This window comes from Rhynchophorus ferrugineus, unplaced genomic scaffold (assembly GCF_030347505.1).
Source record: "Rhynchophorus ferrugineus isolate W39M unplaced genomic scaffold, kcgeb_rfMv2 rfM8, whole genome shotgun sequence".
Classification (NCBI taxonomy): domain Eukaryota; kingdom Metazoa; phylum Arthropoda; class Insecta; order Coleoptera; family Curculionidae; genus Rhynchophorus; species Rhynchophorus ferrugineus.
In genome coordinates, this window is record NW_027472587.1 from 38078106 (window position 1) to 38094705 (window position 16600).

General features: G+C 32.0%; 2 protein-coding genes across 2 annotated transcripts in view; both read right to left on the reverse strand.

The window, feature by feature from the left end:
* Window positions 1-16600, reverse strand: part of LOC143201210 (CDAN1-interacting nuclease 1) — a 188988-nt gene that overhangs the window by 62543 nt on the left and 109845 nt on the right. The window lies entirely within an intron of this gene.
* On the reverse strand, window positions 10770-12378 carry LOC143200498 (forkhead box protein D3-A). Its single transcript, XM_076410936.1, has one exon. The coding sequence runs from the start codon at window positions 12070-12072 to the stop codon at window positions 11092-11094; it is 981 nt and encodes a 326-aa protein (XP_076267051.1). The 5' UTR covers window positions 12073-12378; the 3' UTR covers window positions 10770-11091.

Here is a 16600-nt window from a genome sequence, read left to right on the forward strand (position 1 = left end):
ACAGTCCTTCAAAGCATTCTTTAACGTGCTTAAACTGGAGTTATGACAAAAGCATCGTTTAACCAAAGCAACAATTTAACCAAGGACAAATTGAATTTGTTCAAAGTCTCATTTCCATGAACTATTGATACTAAGAGCAACATAAGTATGGACGGGTAAATGTTTTCAATCCAATGTGTATAGCAACTAAGGGCGCATTGCAGTAATTCTGCCGCTCGTGGAATATTGGATTTTGAGGACACCAACACCTAGGAAACCGCTGGATAAAAAACTGTAATTCAAAATATCGCCAAGGACTCGAGATCAAAAGTACAACAGATTCTTATAAACAATTTTAGTACAACTGCAAGCTATCCATAAGGGACAATGACCACGTACATCCGTCTGGTGGTTTAAAGAAGGAGATACTATATTGTGGCACTGACATTGGCCCTACTGGTTCTGAAAAATCATATTACACGGTATATGTAGGTCTATCTGGAAGATATAACGAACTAAATGTTTCCAATTAACGGTTTTATTTATTAAATTAATTTATAATGTATTTCTTTCAAGAAATATAATTCATATATACATATATATTTCTTATATAATATTTTCTGATTGCTTTGGATTAGGGAATTATTGCAAATGCGAGAAGAAAACAACATAACACATCAACAAATACAACAGTTAAATCTCTCTCTACTATTCTTCGTGAATCAGACAGAGCAGGTAACTATTGTTAATCCTGCGATAAAGCAGCGGGCAAATAATAGTTATTAGCTTTAATCCTGAACTCGGCTCGGTAAAAGTCTCGCCGAAAATAAGAGCGTGTGAAGCGCTCTCCACGAAAAATTACTTTCCTCCATTGTTTGTGTTTGTCTAAACCGAATATAGGCCATCCTCGAATTAGTTCGAAGTCAGGTCGGTTGTAAATTTTCTTAAGGTAATTGTGTATCAGCCGCAGCTAGTTTATTGTAATCCATGTTTGATTTGAACGTTGCCTGTTGTTTATCGTTCTGTTTGGAGCTTTTTCTTTGCTTGTTCCCACGGATTAATTTTATATATTTTGCATTTATTTAGATTGCGTATGATATGTTCAGTAAGTTTACTATCATTTTAATATGTTTGTTAATCTTTGTCAGTTAAAAATGAACAGGGGAGTCAGAAAAATGTTTCAAATTAATGATTTTTAAGTTTGAGCGAAATGAAACCACCATGAGAGATTGCAATCGATTGCTGTTGATGCGCTTGAAAGAGAATTAATTCAACTAAAACAATGTAAAATAATAATTTTTATTTCAATGCTCAGCATAAATCAATTTATCAACAGCACTCTTCTATACTTTACATGTTGAATGAAACTGTAAACTTACTTTTGTATTAAAATTCTTGCATGAGAATCTGAAAAATTCTTGAAATGAAAACAAAATCGAAATTGACACTGAGCTTTTCTGCAATAAATGTTAAAATTTTTATTTTTTATTCCAAAATTTAATAAAATGTTTCGAGAGCCTTACATATACTAGTAGTATTTTCCGATCAGATTACTTAGAATAAAACTATACTGACTTAATAGTATATAGGAAAGCACCCGTAAGGAAACCTATCATCATTCATTCTGTTCCTTCACCCTTATTAACTTTACCATCCCCATAATTTAAATTGAATTTTATTGTGAATTGAATACCCAAATATGACTAAATATTTAGGAATGGCAGTAGATTTAAATGAATATTGTAAAAATAGAGCAATAACCAAGAGATCACTAAGATAACGTATCTATTTAGATGTCTTCACATTAGGATTTAGAAAGGAATTAATAATTTATTTATGAAATAATACCATGAATACATAAGTTGCACATCAAACATAGCAAATTATCTCACATTAATATGTTTCTTGCATATTTTAATATAAATTATTATTAAATAAAATATTTATAGAGTTTTGCGAGGTTTATGAATGTCGGTTGTTTAGCTTTCGAGTTGAAGTCATGGAAGAAGGATCCACCAAGAAAATGCTTCAAATTTGTCATTTATTGATCCTTGGAGCCATGAAAGGTTTCCTGGACTTAAAAAAATTCCTTAAAAAATCTCAATAGATAAGCACAAACCTCCTAAAATGTAATTTTAAAAGCATTTCTTTATAGGCTAATATTAGACATTTCTTGCATAGTTTTTCCGTGTGATGTATTTGTTGTTCTATGTGAAATGGCCTTTGACCTAGTTCTATGTGAATGAAGTGAAGTGTTGTTCTGTGTGAAGTGAAAGGTGAAAGGGAATGGCACACTCATCAAATTCGTTTTATCGTGCCAAGATATTCGAACCTTCTTCATCTCCCGTTGACAGTTTCGCTGGCTCTTCTCTCACATCTCTTAATTTTTTAGAAAAGGTCAAGGTGGTGGTGTTGTCTGTTTCGTGCTAATTACGAAGAGTTTACAATTAGCGTCTTTCACATTGACCAAAACTTCATGTAATAGCTTCTGTAATGGTATCCAAGCGTCTTTTGTTCCGGTATTCAAGTTTGTTTTGAAATTAGAATCGAATATTAATTTACAAAAACCCTTTTTGTAATAGTTTACAATATTTTGTTGTACTTGCATCAATACACAGGCAAGACGAGTGTGGGAGAAATACATTAGTATGTATTTCACAAGCAAAATTAAATTGGACTACTTAAGTTAATAAGTTAAGTGTGACACTGTCCGTTCGTATAGTTTATAGTATAGGTGACTAATAGACCAATCCTTTTGCTCTTAGGTCAAATTAAGAGTATTTTCCGATTTACCCCTTATTCTTTAATATGCCCTGTTTATAGTCTGTCTTAGGTTTAAAAGTTGAGATTACCCTTTAAATAAACTTTTTTTTTTTTTTAAATCTAAAATATACGATTCAAGCATGAATTTCTTAGGGGTCATTATTTTTTGTACTTTGGACGTCAGGACTTTTTCAGGAAGTTTTAAATGAGCAAATTCTGCAAAATAAGGCGGTAGCAAGGTTTCCATATGGGTGTTTTGTGCGTCTGCTCAAAAAAAAAACTTATTGATGACGGAAACTATCGCTCATTATTGTATGAAATATAGTTTTTTTTCTGATGGGAAAATGGTGAATGGGTATTATTTTTAAGACTTTTAGAACCAGTGCTAATATAAAATTAATAAATAATATTCATGTATATTTTGAAATGATTTTACCGATTATATATTATTTTTAAGTGTTAGTTTTCTTATCGGGAACACATTGATCTGCTTGTTTATTTTGACATGTTCAACAGCTGAAACCGAAGCAAAACTGTCGAAATTCAATATCAATATTTATCGTATTTGGCGCCATAGTGATATTAACAAGTCGTCGATTTTGCCCAAGCTTATTACCGAAGGTGTGTTTAATTAAACTGTCGAAACACAATAAAAACATTATTCGCTGCAAATCTGTGACTAGACACAGCGACAATATTGGTTTACTTCACGTAGGGATAGACTTGTTTGTTCGTAGACTTAAACCTCGTTAATCCGCCATAAATCAGATGGATCGACGAGAGAGAACCACGACCGGCACCAGGTAGCCGGAAAGGTGAGCAATTCGCCAGAGAAGTCAGTATCTTTCGGCGAAATTCCAACGCCATGAATATCAGCAATATTACGAACAAAGATTTGTTTGATCTCTTTATTAGTGTCTAATAAAAATATCTGTTTATAGACGCCAGAATGTAGTCATGTGTTATTCCACATTCTATAAACAATGAGCGAAATATAATCATCAAAATTGTGAGAAATTAGGATAGAGAGATAGTGTGTTTTAAATTAGAAAAACCATAAATGGAAATATTATTAGACGCTTGAATATAGTTTGAGCATTTTTCCACTTCAAAAATGCATTCGTTAAGAAAAATTGGTAAAACATATTAATCAAAATATTTTCCAAATTGTATAATTATAATCTAGTCGATAGACATATGCAGTACCCGTTTCATTTTAGCAATCTTAACCATTTGTAACATACTACACTTTGTTGATGTAACACACCACCATATGCACAGAAATCAAGCTGTGGCCATGAATATTTCTTTTCTGTGTCGATATGGATGACTTTCTTGGACTAACCCATGACTTTTTACAGTTAGGATTGTCTAGTTATGATCGGTAGTCACGATACCAAACAAAAATCATCAAAACAAAAGTCATTTTCCCTTCTTTCAGATCTTTCCTCTGCCATATAAACGTTTAACAAAGTTGATTTATCAACTATCCGAAAAAGCAATCTTGAAGGTCTTTGAGAACTTCAGCTGGGTTTTGTCCAATAAGTCTTCCAGTTCATTGTCCTCAAACTTTAACATCGTTATGTGTCACCAACTAATAAAAAATATTAATATTGCTACATGTATTACATCTCATTGTTGATACATTGAGAACATATATAGTGATGTCGATAAGAAAACAACTTATTCCAATATAAATGCACAGAAAACTGTATGTAGATAAAATATGCCAAAGCTAAAATGAATTATGACATCGAAAACTAGAAGTAAACACAATAAATAACATCAGATTTTCTGTGAGTTATCTTTTAAAAAATGCGCATTGTTGCATCATCTTTTTTTTCTGATGGGAAAACTTTTATTTGTGGTAATCAGATTGTTTGAGATGATAAAATAGACTTAATAGTTTTAACCTACATCTATAGACAAATGAAGTTTCATTTTGATTAGAAAGGAATCCAATATGTACTAGGGTTTATATTATAGTAACAAAGCAACTAGATCAGAGAACAGTGAAATCTGCCGAATAACCTTGATGATGAAACAATTCGTTATTTAATTTGGAATGTGTGTAGGAAAATTATATATGATTCTAGTTGTTGCTAGCATTGCGCATACATCTGATAAACAATTGGCCAATGTTTTTCGGCAATATGCAGAACGCTGTAGATGAAAAAAATAATCAGAAAAGAAGCAAGAAACGATAGACTATACTTTGTATAAAGTAAAAGAACGTCTGTTTTCCATAAACGTAATTTTTGATAAAAATAACCCTTTTTTCAAGGTCCGAGCACGGAAAAATGAAACTTTGTTATACCAAATTGCATTATATAACATTGTATTATGTTAAATTATGTTACGGTATACTACAATATGTTATTTTATACTATTGTTAAAGAACTCAGTTAATTTTGCATTATAATCTTCCTAAATCAAATACGAAAATCGATAGGTCTAAATTATTGTTCAGTTAAAAATTCAACGGTACGAAAAACGACGAGGCACCGCATGAAATATTCATTGTCTTGAAATGCTTTTGTAGCAATCAACACGAAAAACCTTTTTGCCTTTCCACAAAAAGATAACGAATTATTTTTAAAAATACAAATTAGTTTATCTGATGTATTATTGGAGCCACCGTTATAATAATTTAGTTAGCTCACTTTAGTTGAGCTTAAGCAACCATAAATTTGTTAAACACTTGAATAGAAGCAATGTCCTTGCTGTTATGTTGTTAAAAAGCATTTGTTCCGGGCTATATATGCAAATTTCATTTTGGGGAACAATATGTAAATAATTATTTGTTACCAAAAATTTAGATGCTGTACTGATATCCTAGTACTAATATACGTACCTATCTTTACTATACATTCTGTCAAAAAAGTATCAAGAATTTGTAAATAAAACAAATTTATTATTTTTATTAATATCCGTTTAAATCCCCTTTTTTCCATTTTCCCAGCACTGGCTGGTCGTGAATTATAACCTATTGTGTCCTGTATTTTCTAAAAATGTATACCTCCAAAGGGCAATTTAGGTTTTAGAAAGAGATAAAAGTCAACCTGAGTCATATTGAGTGAATACGGTGTTTAACTGGTTGAGAATATAGCTAAGTAAGATGGTGTCATGCAAAATCCAACATTTAGATAATGAATTCCCATCTATAAGTTGTTAAACTCTAAAATTTCTCAAACCTTATATATTACTTTTTTGTTTCTTGAAATATGCGACATATTATAAAACTAATTTCTAGAGTTTTCCTGCTGTATTCTTTTTAATTATGATGTGGTTCTGTTCAAGCTATAATAGCAACTTTGAACTGTTAGCACAAATTATGTTTCGGACCCTTGATATTGTAAGGGGTGTAGCGACCTTGAGGCATGTCGAATTTTACATCGTGGAATAACGGTCTACAAAATATCCAGAAATATAATCCCAGATGTTGAACACGGGCGGGGTGCCAGCAGCGCCAACTAGAACCCGACAACGAATAGTTGGCGGCAACCCCGAGACGTTTATCTGGGGTGTTATTGAAGGGTATTGCGATTCATTCGTGCTCAACCCTCGTTTGGTTTAGACGTGCCACCATCGACTGCCCAAGCCTCGTCAACAGGTAACTCCGATGCCATCCGTTTTATCATTTGTATTTTTCACATTTTTTTATATAGCCAATAAATAACGGTCACATAATGTAAACACCACTGTTTCATTTGGTTTTACCACAATTCACGGAGCCACATCATTTACCTTAAAAGGGTTATTCCATTTTCTTTTAATTTTATCATGACTTTTTTCAAACAATTTGAAAGAAATTTTCCTAATTTAGTAGAAATAGAATCAAAATATGAAATCAGACATAAATTTCTACAAATTTCTTCAAAACTTTAGTTATAATAATTAGAGATTATAAACAAGGAATCGTAAGCGAAAAGTTAAATATGATGCGACAACACTCTAACGTGCTGACGTCATACATTTTGATGCCGTGCATTGGCTCTTTTATTGGGCGGGTTATAGTGTTTTTGTACATTTTCTTTCAGATAAATAATAATTCAGTTTGGAAATTCGGTATAGGCAGCAGGATCATCGCTTGGTTTCGTTCGGTTCGGTATATCAGAGCATATTTTGTAGAAACAAACTGGATAATATTTGTTTAAGTTGTTTAACAATTTGTGCGCAGTTTCACGGAACATTGACGTGTCGTAACTCCACCTATGAACTGAATATTAAATATTTAAGTAAGAAATTTATAACGTGCCACCTTTTGGAATAGGTGCTATACGATCTCAAATAAAAATATACAAATCATAATATTTTGTTTGCTCTATGATAACAGCTTTTATTGTGCTGTTAAGGATGAATGTGTTTCTGCTCTCTTGTTTTAGCGCTACTTAGATTCTTTATAATTTAAGCTGTTTTGATAGGACGCTATTAAGTTACAGTATATAATTAAATTATATTTCAACAACATATTATCATAGTCTTCCTTAACTCTATATTATCTTAAATATAATATATATTTTAGAAACTGTTCTTATTCTACTACTAATATATACATATAAAACATATTTTTTTACAAAAACACTTAAAACGAAACATTAAAAATAAACAAACAATAATTGTCAAAACTGAAATTCTTTTGTAGATTTAATCTAGCGTTATGTTAACAAAATGAAAATTAAGAATTTCATGCAAAAAATAAAACATCACTGCAGGATTTGTTATATTTACACTAATGCATACTAATGCTACAATAATATATATTCTTATGACTCGTTACATTAATAAAATATTGTTTAAAATACTTTCAGATATCAAATATTTGCTAACGTTGAAACGAAAAAAGAAACTCACTGTAATTATTTGAGGTTTTAGTCAGGATGTGTAATAATTTACATAATACATATGAAACAATGTTTACAGTATTTTGTCACGGATATGGTAAAACTGTAACAAAAGTGAAACAAAAGCGCTTTTAATTCGTTTTCAAAAATGTTTATTTCAGTGTATGTTGGCAGAAATCCAGCTGGGACTTTTAATTAACTTGGTTAGTTCTAACGTCTTCTGAATTCTGAATTATCACTCTATAACAAATTATTATTACATAAACTAATTTTGTAGCACGTGTGGACCTACGGTATGCAACTACGGGGTTGCACAAAGAAATGCAATATCAATATGATCCAAACTTGTCAAAACAAACGTTTCTGAGGTCATCAACAAATATTTAAATTGAATTAGTTGAATTAAGCTATGTGTGAAAACTTTAAGGCATTTCACATTTCTATTTTCTAATTCTAATTTATTCCTGATCTATTTTTTTTACAAGGCTTATCGACTTATCATGTTGAGTTATGAAATGAGCTATTTCTATTATTGAGCTATGAAATGTCGAAATTTGCAGTTTTTAGTTATTTTTTATAGATTGCTATTTTTTTAAATAGATATTACATCGTATGCGTATGTGAATAGACAGGCTGTAATTTACTTTGTTATATATATTTATATATACTATCCTTCTATTTGTGTGTGTCACTGAATTCCTCCTATGGTTGGATCGATTTGAATGAATTTTTTTGTGTCTTTATGTGAATTAGAGAATGGTTTAGATTCACAGCTGCACCTGGTAGGTGGCGCTGCGATGGAGCTCTATGGTTTTTTTAGCTTTCAAACATTTCACGATTATATTAACATACTACTAATTAGATGTTCCGGCAGGGCGACGCCGGTTGCGCCCGCTAGTATGCATATAATGTTTAGGTCCATTTGATTATAAGGGTTTTCATTTAAACCTAACCTGCTTCATAGCTTCAGGTACGTCGGAGATGAAGTGTTAATTCGTGTCAACACCCTAAGATGCGCTAGAACCAACTCTATCGTCCTATTTATCTCGAAAGGTTGGTTTACCTTTTGATATGGTGTTAACAACTTCAAGAATACTAAAACAAATGTTATTTCTCCTCTATGTTGAATCGCTATGTTTAAATAAATGTTAGTTGAATGGACTAATGTAGAAATTAGCTTGTGTTTATCGTACAGATTTGTAGCCGCGCTGTTTGTAAGCCTTCACATCCGCACATAATATGTGCCGAACGCTTTAAAACATTTAGTTTTTTTCCTAGATAAAGTACATACGTCTGTGTACGCTTAGCATAATTTATGCTTGTTTGTTCGTGTATTATCTCATACATATGTAATAATGAATGAGATGGTAGGATAGTTCCTGATATAAAATAATTGTTATTCATATTCATACATTTTTGTATTTTACTGAATAAAATTGTCGTTAAAAGTCATCCTGTACTGTTAATTTGATAGCTTTCGATGATGTTTTACTAATTTATATTCAATTGACAACAATCAAAAACAATGAAGTTAAAAATCGAAATATTTCGAAGCATTGGACCCCATAGTGGAAGAAATCATAATAAGAAAATACCATCTTTTGCAAGTGATGGGTTTGAGATTAGCACTTGCATCAATTTGCTATAGTTTGTATTCAATACTTAATTCACATATATACATTTCTATTCAAAGCAATCCCTCCGCTTTATACTTCGTTTTAGTCAGTATTATCGTGTGTATCTAAAAATAATTGATTTAATTTATAAATTTCTGTAAACAAATTTCTGCGTTTGCTCAAAACTCGATATAAAAAATAAATTGTACAAGATCGCTAATACTTGAAGGTTTTGTGGTTGAATAAATAAAATGTAAGAAATCAGAATATTTTACGTTACTTAATTGGTTGTAAATTATTTTGTTGAGCGTAAGATACTTATTTATACATCTTATACATAAACGCCATTTTTAAATTATTAAGATAACAACGCAAATATCACAATATTATTTTTTATATTGTGTGATTCTCTCTATAGGTTTTTTCGTGACTCATATAATTTCCAACAAACTACAAATTAATAATAGATGTAATAATATAGTGACAATATTAGAATAATGAGTAATAATGCAGTATTTAGCCCTAATACTTTTTTTAAATAAATTCTGATTTTATAGAAACATAATAAGTGCGGCTACAGTTAAAATTATATATAATTATCAATTTGCTTTTGTTTAAACTGTTTAAGCTGGTATGGCTTGTCGAATGAAAATGGACACTCCTTAATAACAATATTTTGTCAAGTATTATCGCGTATTTTTATAGCATATTTCGCTAAGCGATTAGTAATTTTTTATAGCTATTTATTATAGTTGGAAGGGCTTGGTAGTGTGTTTTTGTTGTTACAAATTAACAGTCTATAGCTATATATGTTATTAGTTTATATACACATAAATATTATTTATTATGAAACAGATAACAGTAGTATTAATGTATGTATAAATGTTATATAGCGTGACTGATATGGTCTTGGTATTTTGCGTAAAAAGGTGCGTTTCTGTTTGACTGTCAAATGTGATGAGGAGAGTGCTTACATTATAAGGGTTTTATTTAGATGAAAATATGGTGGAGACGGCAGAATTTTCTGTGCAGTCTTCCTGGTACTGTGATAGTCGCGGGATCGAATCCTATTAGGGAATGGGGGTGGTGTAACTTATGTTTGTAATTGTAATCGTAAATATCTCTAGGTAACAGTGTAAAATGCGACCAAGAGTAAATACCGCTCATGTCAGTAGTCAGGCTGGATCAACTGGGCAACTCCCGTAGGTTAAGCTGTAGGTTCACTCCAAATAAATTAATAATTAGTTTTTTAAAATTTATATTTCACCATAATTTATTTATACTTAATAGCGGAAAAGTGTATGTTAACAATTATCAGGAAATATAAGATGCTATTGGAGAAGAGATAATTCAGTTGGTAATCTGCAAAAGATATCCTGAAAAAAGAAGAAATGGGCCGGATATGAAATAAACTCTTTTGCGAAATAACTGCAATAAAAATTCAAACTAAAAAAAATTTGATGATTACTTTTTGTTATTCGTTCTCTGTTATTTTAATAAAATAAATTATGCAAAATTTTACTTTTATATATTATAGTTAAATGAATAGCAATAAATGAAACAAATGTTCTTGGTAAGTTTTTTATTAGATCATGAAATCTCCAAATATACACAAATATAAACTAAAAGGGCAATTTTAAACATCTTAAACTAATTGTCTTCAATTGTTACATTTTATGTATAAATATATACACAGTATAAAGGAATTTTTGGAATATACAATATATAATACAATCCTAGTGAGATTTTATCTACAGATACTACACTTAGTTCGAATCTAGAGCGTCGACTAAATCTACATAATAAATATTGCAACAAAATAATCACATTACAGTCTATTTATATCTTTGGTCTTACATTAGAACAGATTCTGGATAATGAAGGACGCTTCATCTTGTCCAGTCTTCCGAAGAGGCTAGCGGTGAGAACGCGCTGCTAGGATTGTGTATTCGAGGCAGCGGGATATCCGGACTCTGAGAGTTACTCCTTCTCGATAGATCGGTTTTGTTGCTACTCTTGCTGCTCTCGTTGCCGATAATGGAATCTATCGAGAATCCGTTTTTCGATTTTTTGTGAATGTCCGTCGGGACGTAGTCTTCAGTATCTGACACTGGTGTGACGCTGGTCGGTTGCACGGGCACTGGCTTGCAGATGTTGGGCTGGGCGATAAGTCCCAGAGGACCGATGCCGAATCTGGATAAGTCCATGGGACTGATAAGCGGGAGTCCACTGGGCAAGTTCGTGGGAATTCCCGGTATGTACGGATAGGGATTGTGGAGACTCGGATGATTGAACAAGCTGTTGTGATAATTCTCTTGGCTTTGGAGAAATTGAGCCACCATCGCCGACGCGTGATGGTCCCGGATCATCAAGCTGGGAGACGGTCTCTTATATCTTTTCCGTCTCCTCAGGAAGCTTCCGTTATCAAACATATCTTCAGCCAAAGGATCGAGGGTCCAATAATTTCCCTTTCCCGGGTTACCAGGTTCCCGGGGAATTTTAATGAAACAGTCATTCAGCGAGAGATTGTGTCTGATGGAGTTCTGCCATGCCGGGAATTTTTCTCGATAATACGCAAACCTGGTCATAATGAATTCACATATTCCGCTCAAGGTGAGCTTCTTCTGTGGCGATTGCAATATAGCCATCGTGATCAGTGCTATGTATGAGTATGGGGGTTTTATCAATTGTCCTGGTTTCTTCATCGATTTATCCTTGAACGCGTCTTCGGTTTTGATGGTGCTTTGAGATTCGGCGGATCCGCGCAGATCCAACGGACTCTCCGTCATGGGGTATCGTTGCTCGAGCATGTCGCCCTCCTTGATGATGTCCGTCGTCAGGTGACGACAATCCTCGTCCATGGCTAACATTTAGTTGGACACACACGATATCACGCGCACACACCACTACTATATCGAACTGGGGTTCGCTGGGACTGGTACGAAGAGACGGCGACTGATCAACGGTGCGGAGCGGATGAGCGTATTTATCAAGAATGTTATCTTTAAATCACTGTACATCGAGGTAGAGAGATAAGAGATAAGGCGGCGTAGTTTCGGGCCCAACACACACTCACACAGATGCACGCACAAGCACACAATGTGTCGGAACCAGACGGGGGATGACGGTGCGTAACGGTCCAGAGGACTGTATCGACAACGACTGCTTTCTGGAAATGTTATACCAATATTATCTTGGCAAGAACAATGATGGTTCAAGCCACCACATTTCCGGCAACGATGTGAGAAAACAAAGCGGTCGGCGGTGGTAGTGGGGATGAGGCAACGCCCCTTACGGTGCCAGCGTCCCGCCCACTTCACCCCTAAGGTATTAGGTTTACGTAGAGATTTGCACGTTTCCGAAGCACGATTGTTGTTCGGCCTGAACGTCGATTGATTTTTTTGGGGCTTCGCCTTCGTCTCTTGCGTATTTCGCCTCGACCCCAACTCGACAAATAATTTCGTCGCGCTTTTAGGAACGGCACAGATGCGGCTTATTGCGATGACGATGGTTTCGATCTCTCGTCGAGCGCGTTATTCGATCCGCATAATTGTATCGCGATTTTTCCCCACCCTCCCCCCATGCCGACGTTCAGGGTTTTACATTCTTCTTTAACCAAAGTATTTCTTTTTTGTATCTTTATAATATCTTACATTATTTCCATAAATTTCGTGTCATTATGGCCTAAAAATTTATACCTTAGAAATTATGAGCATTTTGATATCAATAAACAGGAGATGATATGAAAATAAATCATGCAATTCGTATGTATTGCTCACTTTACGTGCCAATTCTTATTGGTTATGTATTAGTGTATTATAGGGTTTGTTTTGCAATGGTTATAACAAGCGAATGACTGTGACTGCGAAACCCTTTATAACAGAAGCCAAGGCTAAGCTGTGAAAGAAGCGGTGCAACCGTCATACAATTTGGTCAATTGTTTACTCAAAGTAGTACTTGAGCGTCACCTTGCCTGTATTTCTGGAGTAATTTCTAATAGATATTATGTATTGGGAAAATTTTCTCCAGGTGCTATATTACCATGTTTTGAGTTACTTTTCAACAAAATGTCTATTTGTCCTTTAATTTAATAACTTGGACCATATATGAGAAGTTTAATAGCGCATTGTGTAGTAAAACTTTGTAATCCATAAAAAATAAATAGATTAAATGTTTAATACTCACCTTCTACCATCTTATAACCTTATCACCTCTAATACTCAATATTTTAAGAAACTGCACATCAAAGGGCATAATATAATAATACAAGAAAGTAATATTATGTTACAATAGGAGTTTCAGTTTTTAATAGATTATTTTCTTAAAAGGTATTTTCTTAAAATCCTGTTGATAGTACTTTGTTTTTAGTGTTTTTAAAATTGTGTTCTATAAAAATTATTTATTAATATAATACAATTTATATACAAACAACATTTTATAAAATTATTAGTATTTCTTTTATTGATACAATTGAAACCACAGCAGTGAAGATTTCTAAACGATTATTGTTTAAACTGATTCGTGAATATAATTTTTCTGGTACAGGCCAATATAATACAAAACCAAATCTCACCGTTCCTTTATTTTACGTAATTTTTGAGACCAAAATGAGTTTCATCCAAAATAATAAGTTGAGGCCAAAATATTTCAATATATCCTTACAATATTTAAGATAAAAATGATTACTTCCTTAGAGCTGATGCTTGACATCAGCATATTCGTCAAAATCAGGTGTAGGACTGTTCCCTAATATATAATCTGCAATTGAAATATCTATTTTTCAACGTAATCGTTGTTATTTCTCAATAGACCTCTGGATAGCTGATCTGATTTACTCAATTATATTTTATGATTGTTTTTCATATAAGAAGTTGAGTGCGCCATATAATAAGGTATATTTGAAATGTTAAACATCGGTTAGTTTGATGTTAATGGGATAAAATCCGTAATCATTGCTTTGCCTTTAAGTATCGTCTTAGAGAAACAAACATATTTATTGATATATCTTGTTATCAGTAACGTTGGATATTAAATTTGGATGAGCAATGCATGTGGTCGTTAAAAATTAAAGCATGTTGGGTTTAATTACAAATATAAGAGTATTTATTGAAAAATTAAATATTTTTAAATCGTTCTTACATATTTTTTCTTTAAAGAATTAGTGTAAATACTTATTAATAATCTTATAAACGAACAAATATTGTTTATCTGCGTAATAAATTCATTAAGTTTACTCTGATATTCAGCCGCCGACAATTTTACATATTACGAAATATTTGTTTTAATCCCATTCAGTTCAAATAATAAAGCAAAAACATTTTGAATCGCCTGGTTAGCGACTATTCTATACATTTTCCACTAGAAGCGCTAAAAATAAAATGTTGCCACTCGAAAAAAACCATTTTGTTCATATTTAAATCATGTACAATGTTTAACTTGTTGCTGCTGGGTTTGAAACAGTATTTAAATAATATAAAGTCATTTTATCCGAGTAAAATTTGACTGTAGACTTTTTTGGTATCACTTTTAACATGTTTTGTTGATATGATTAATTTAACTTTAATTTGTGTCATACGAGGGCTGTGTCTTATAATTCTGGATTATGTTTGGCATAAGTGTTGGCGTGGTAAAGTTGTTTTTTTATGTAGCGAAAATAAATTAGAAAAATGTGTTTTTTAAATTATTCTTTCCATTAATTTTATCAATTCCACAATCTGTCCGATGGGCAATACGTATTTGATTAGATTTCTACTGTAAAACATGTAGACATGTAGAAGTTCTATTCAGTAAAAAATCTCCACAGTGACCTTGTTTGATGCTTTTAAGTAGTAGAATATCGGTATCGATACATGCCTAGTTTAATTAGATTTGCGTTTGAAATTCTTTATAATATAGAGTAGATATATATGTTTTTCCTTCCGGAGATCTCCATTTTGTTTTGCTATATACACATTCAAAAAGAACAACTGTTCTCTAAGATGATAAGATAAATAAAGGAGGAAACATGAATAACAACATGCATTAAATATAATAATGCTTAATCTGTATTAGCGTAATAAGTATAATAAAATGTTAATAAAACGTATATGGCTATAAGTTAAAACAAATGTTTTTATTGTGAATAAATATAGTTTAAACATAAAACAAAACGAAGCCTTAAAAATTCGTTTTATTACAGCTTTTATGATGTTTGTTTATATGACTGATAATGGTATACATTAATAATTTAAAATAACAAAATCCCCCAGTGCAATTTTAATAAAATTTTGTTTTTGTTTAAATAATACTACAATATTAAACAATAAAAAATAAATCGTTATAAATATATTTATGTTATAGAGATATACACTACTGAAGAACAGATAATCATCTACTTAAAAAACTGCAGTAAACATTTAATTTAAAAACAATACTAGACACTTGTAGATCCCAAAATGTAGACTTTTTATTAGAAGTTAATAACTATGACAAAAGGTGATCAGCATCACAATTTCTCTTATAACTAAGCTGTTTTCAGGTATTTATTGATGACATATTGATGAATTGATTTAAAGCATCTTCGTCACATGAATGATTAGTCCCTGTTAAAGCAATTATTATATTTTATCCACATATTTATTCGAATTAATAAAACAAAATAATAATTCAGCGCAAATGGCCCTTACTCGATTTAAAAATAGATGACGATTGTTGAAAGATGTTTAACCTTGAAATTCACTTGAATCACAGACTTGTTTTTTCCACGTACTATAACAAAAGTTAGATCATCTAATATCACAACAAAAAAGGGGCAGATTGTAGAAAACTACCATAAAATCTTGATGGAATCAACTTTTGAGTTATAATTGAAAATTGATAATCAGGATTAACCTCTTCTGAAGGTCAAATAAATGTAAATGATTATCCACACTGTAACACACCAGAAAATATTTCCACGCACGATTGGGAAATTAAATATACCTACGTTGTGATAGAAATCCAAATAATTTAAACAAATAAAGACCTATGTCCTCTCCTGTCTGTCAGTCACATCATACAACACTTTTGAGAAGACCTAATATGTACCGAGCCTTCTTGAGTTCCATACAAAATGAAGCATGGGTTCAACATGGGTGTTCATATGAGTCCGCCAACTTGTTGAAGAACATGAAAAATCATTATTTGTTGAAATGTTATAAATTTGTTTATGTATGTTGTTATAAAATTACCTGTTTTTTTTTATTATTAGCGGTTATATTTTGTCCTTATAAAGAGTAATTTCGGATTTATTTAATAAGTAGCTTTAAAGTAGCATGTCCCTACTAATACTAAATTGAATCATACTATAGCGCGTTTACCGAGTCAATAGTTATTGTGTTCTAAAATTGGTGAACACAGAAAGCTATTTTCCGCTTATTT

Excerpts from the sequence above, each read along its gene's own strand:
- LOC143200498 (XM_076410936.1), bottom strand. The coding sequence starts at position 12,072 with ATGTTAGCCATGGACGAGGATTGTCGTCACCTGACGACGGACATCATC.